The sequence below is a fragment of the Pteropus vampyrus genome, unplaced genomic scaffold, assembly GCF_000151845.1.
Source record: "Pteropus vampyrus isolate Shadow unplaced genomic scaffold, Pvam_2.0 Scaffold143, whole genome shotgun sequence".
Taxonomy (NCBI): Eukaryota; Metazoa; Chordata; class Mammalia; order Chiroptera; family Pteropodidae; genus Pteropus; species Pteropus vampyrus.
Window position 1 is genome coordinate 1,575,541 of NW_011888924.1, and position 4,708 is coordinate 1,580,248.

At 54.6% G+C, this 4,708-nt stretch overlaps 1 protein-coding gene across 2 annotated transcripts in view; it reads left to right on the plus strand.

Moving 5' to 3' along the window:
* Positions 1-4,682, plus strand: part of PRKCA (protein kinase C alpha) — a 406,973-nt gene extending 402,291 nt beyond the window's left edge. For both annotated transcript variants that reach the window (XM_011368504.2, XM_023535630.1), the window contains exon 17: positions 3,226-4,682. In XM_011368504.2, the coding sequence (XP_011366806.1) occupies positions 3,226-3,390 (165 nt within the window). In that variant the 3' untranslated portion in view covers positions 3,391-4,682. The remainder of the gene's footprint in view (positions 1-3,225) is intronic.
* Positions 4,683-4,708: the final 26 nt, after the last annotated feature.

A 4,708-nucleotide genomic window follows, 5' to 3' on the forward strand; every position in this document is an offset into this window, starting at 1 on the left:
CTGAGACGCACTCGGAGACTCCGTTCTTGCCCTTTGCCCCCCACCCGTCCCAGCCTCCCGTCCCTTGGCCTGCGGGAACAGGTTTAAGAAAGGCCTTCGTCTGCTAACGCGCGATTTCTCTCTCTTTGGGATCAGGGAAAGTCCAACGAGATTTAGAGGGAGGAAGAGGAGGAAGGGGCGTCCGGTGGGGGGCGGCCTTCCCACTGTGTGTGCTGCCACTGAGCCGCGCCTGCCTGGGCTGGTCCCCGCCACTGCCCCTTAGCGCAGCCTTCGGGGCGGTCCTAGCGGGAGGCTTTAGCAGTGAGGGCTTCCGCCCCGTGTGGCACAGTCCCTGGCTGCCCAAGCCACGGCCGCCCTCAGGATTAACCCTCCTCTGGACAGCAGCTTTCGAATTCGATGTCCTGGACCATCCGTCTCCGTCCCCAGGCTTCTCAGTGTTGACATTTCCATGGTCCCCTTTTTGATCTTAGAAACTTTTTCTAGTTGGCTTTTTTGGTTTGGTTTTCTTTGGGGAGGTGTTTTCTGTTTGTTTGTTCGTTTTTACTTTCCTGTGGCAATTAAGCCATGCTTTCTGGAACTTCCCATTGGAAGACGATCCGTGAGTGCCCTCAAGACGCTACTCCTGCAAACGCCTTTTCTGTGCGGTCTCTTCCCAGAACAGCTGGACAGATGTAGAGCTGGACAGACAGTTCTCCAGCCAGGAGAGGGACGTCTCACCTTGGCCTGCCTTCCTCTTCCTTTCAGAGACCACCTTCTTTTATATTTTTCCTGGAATTCCTTCTTGTTCATCCTCTCTTGGTTAGTGAACTGTAAAAGAAATGCCAATGACCTCTTGTTAAGGGAGCACATATGCCAGGCCCCGGGAGCACCCACAGTCGAGTCACTTGAATGGGTTTTGATTAATTGGGTTCCCAAAGGACGTTCTCAAAGCCAAATCCACCGAGGCCGTGACGCGCGCCGACAGGACGTTCACCTTGGGCCTCTGCAGCTCCTTCGTTCCCTGCCGTCACGTACGGCTGTTCCTGCCTGAGCTCCTCATTCGGCCTCACCCTGACCTTAGGACCAACTCAGCCTTGCGTTACCGTTTTTGGTATATCCCAGGTTTCTCAACAGTAGTGCAGGTGACATTTTGGACCAACCGTTCTTTGTCGTTGGGGGCGGTCCTGTGCACTGACCTCTACAGCATCCCTGACCTCTACCCACTGGATGCCAGTCACAACCCCTGCCCAAGTCACGGCAGCCAGAAACAAATGCAGATGTTGGCAGATGTCCCCGAGGACGGGGCGCGTGCAGACTCACCCCTGGTGGAGCATCACCAGCATCTCCAGCAGAGGGCTGTTTCGTTAGCTGTTTTCATTGTCACAGCAGTGTCTGCACGTGGTGCTCCACGCGGGGTGGTCCCGGCTGGCTGGTTGGTCGGTTGGTTGGTTGGTTGAAATGACGAATCCAGTGCTGGTTCTCGATTCATTCCTGGGAAGAAACGTTGTGCCCTTCTTCCTTAAGGAGGCTTTTCAGTGGTTCAGAGCGGCCTGCGCATGTGGGACGGGGCGGGGGGCGATGCCGACTGCAGACCCCGCCTCCGCTGACGCTGTGCTCCTCCGAGGAAAAGCCCCTTTGGGAACGGGGGGCAGGACCCGCGTAATGAGCAGGACAGGTAGTATGGCCTCCGCAGAAGGGCCCCGAACCATCCCCTCCACCCCGTCCTGCCTACCCCCGCCCCTCGCGTGTCCACCCACCGGTCCCTGGTCTGAACCTCCTCCGGTTAAGAGCAGGTGGCAACTTATGGCAATGAAAACAACCCAGAAAGGAAAGCTGCCTATTAGGAAGACCTTACTCTGAATTTACGGCACGCCTTCCACCACGACGGGCACCTAGGCGGTTATCAGTGACCCCTGCTTCGCTGTTGAGAGGAGGGTGGAAAAAGCATAATGGAACTAGGTTCTCAAGGAAACCTTCTAGAAGGTGGGGAAGAGATGTGGGAAAGGGGGTGAGAAAGGACGGCCCCCGAGGCCAGACTGGCCTTACAAAAATCACCGCAGGGGTGTGGCGCTCCCACCATCAGCCGAGTCGTGTGCCGAACGCCGTACATTTAACCTCCAGAGCGGCCAGGTGTGCTCCCGTTTTACAGGTGGGGGAATGGGATGGACCCCACTTCGTAGTTGACCTAGAGCCATCCTCCGAAAGATCCAGGGATGCCCGGCTAGTTTAAAATGTCCGTTAACTCAGAGTTAATTCACGTCGCCCTGTGGCGTCCGCAGGTAGAAGGGTGAGCATTCGTGACGTGTGGAGTATTATGATTTGCATCACCAGCGCACCTCCCGACTCCCCCTGTCTCGGAGTCCCCCGGGGATCCTGGGGGCGTCGACACGCCACAGCCCTTCGGGGTGGCTGAGAAAGTGAGGATAGCCTTTTCCCCTCTGTGGGGTCAGGCTGCCGGCAGCGTCGTGTAAGCTGCTGTGTTTCTCAGAGCCTCTAACAGGGCAGCTCTGCCCTGCAGCCCCGTCTGCGTTGAGTGCCCGGCTGGACCTGCAGGAGAGAACTACCCAAGACAGTCAGCGGGCTTGGCGGTGCCTCCTCCGGCACCAGGACAAACTGCCAGCCTGAGGCTACCCTGCTAATGAACTCCCGTGTCCACCCGTCTGCCCGCTGACCAGATATATCTAGACATGCTGAAGTCCAGCCGGGCCCCAGGGTGAATGTCCCAACCTTGCCACCATACCTACCCCGGTGCCGGTTAAAGGTGAATTTAGGAGACGAGGCTTTTAGAACATCCCCTTGTTGGAAGAGAAGAATAATCTGAGCCTCGCAGTTCAGGGCCGTCCGCCTGCATTCCCACCCGGCATCCTCGCCTTCCGCCGTGGAACCGTGACCGATGGTCCCGTGCGTGTGGCATCCATGCTCATAGCCCCGCTTGCTCTGTGACACGGAAAAGAAATAGAAGAGGCAGTGCCCTCGCGATGCCCTGACTGTCAGCAGTGCATTTCCACCTAGGGTTTCAGACTGGGGTATTTGAATGAAGATTTACAACCCAGTGAGTCTCCATTGTCGTTCGCTGTGCTTGGCTTTTGAATCCAGTAGGCCTGCAAGTCCTCCAGAATCCTCCCGCCTAACCAGCCCCGCCCCCCCGTCCCGGGCCACCCTCCGCCCTGCCGAGCGCTCTGGGACAGCTGCTTCCCTGTTTCCTGCCCCTTACTGACCTAACTTCCTGTTCTTTTTTCTCCACAGTGCGGCAAAGGAGCAGAAAACTTTGACAAGTTCTTCACACGAGGGCAGCCTGTCTTAACACCTCCCGACCAGCTGGTCATTGCTAACATAGACCAGTCTGATTTCGAAGGGTTCTCGTACGTCAACCCCCAGTTCGTGCACCCCATCTTACAGAGCGCAGTATGAAACTCACCAACCAGAACAAACGCCTCCCCAGCCCCCAGCACCCTGCCCCACCGCCCTTCCCCCACCCCCCAGCAGCGAAAAATGATTCTTAACCCTAAAATTTTAAGGCCACAGCCTTGTTCCTTGTTCCAGATGGAGGCCTGAAAATTGTAGGGTTATTTGTCCGAATGCGACCAACTGTTCAGGGTCTCTCTCTTACAACCAAGAACATTATCTTAGTGGAAGATGATAATGTACAGTGTCCAGTTTAATCATGTAGAAGTCACCTCTGGCTGTAGATCAAGCCTTCCTAGAAAGTAAACAGACTCTTGCCCCCTTTTTGGTACGATTTGATATATTTTCCATATCCTCTGGCTGTCGGATTTTCACCATCAGGATCCCCCCACCAGAGATGTGGAAATGAACTTGCCCCCCCCCCAGCGCAGCGGGCTGGACACCCCTCCACCCAAGGCGCCCAGAGAGTGAGCAGGGCGGGGTCGGGGGTGGGCATCTGTGTCGCTTCTGTCCTCTGCCTCAGCGGACACCGTTCCTAAACCCCGAGGGGCCTGGGCGCCGTTTGCAAGCTCCCTGTTCCCAGACGTTGACAGTCATACCCCATCATCATCCGGTGGTTACCACTTTAGAAAAAGAGAGAAAGAAAACCTCAGATGAGGGTTCGGTGAATCTGTCATGTTGTACCCTACTCGGCTGATTACCTGTCTTGATACTTGCATTTCTTTTTTTAAGAGGCCAAATCTTCTAAGGACTTTGCTAAATGAGCACATGAAATCGTTTCAAATCAAGGAGAAACCAGGGCATACGTTCGTCCACTGTAATCTCTGGGAGATTATTCTGTGACCCGGGGTGCCATCAGCAATCATGGCGCTACTCGCCAGCGTTGTTAGCCAACCCCCTCCCCCACGTGCGGATATTTTGCTACCTACTTCCCGAGAAGCTGAAGTGTGCGCCCCACCCCCTTTTGTACTTATTTATTTAATAGGCCGCAATGTCGTTTATGAGAGTACGGTGTACAGTAACTTAAAGCGTTGACGCTAGCTAGCAGCAGTCCCCACTGATGGAGTTCCCTCCCAGCTCTGGCCCTTGACATCCCCTTTGGGATGAAAACCGGTATGGTTTTGGTTCCCACTTCTAGTTCATGTTGAATGACACACCTGGACCTGTAGAATCAGGAAACCTGGATACATATCAGCTCAAAGATGTTTTACTGCGAGAAGGATTTTCATATGTTTTGCAAATGCATCATGCAATGAATTTTGCATGTTTATAATAAACCTGAATAACAAGTGAATCTATATTATTGATATAATCGTATCAAGTA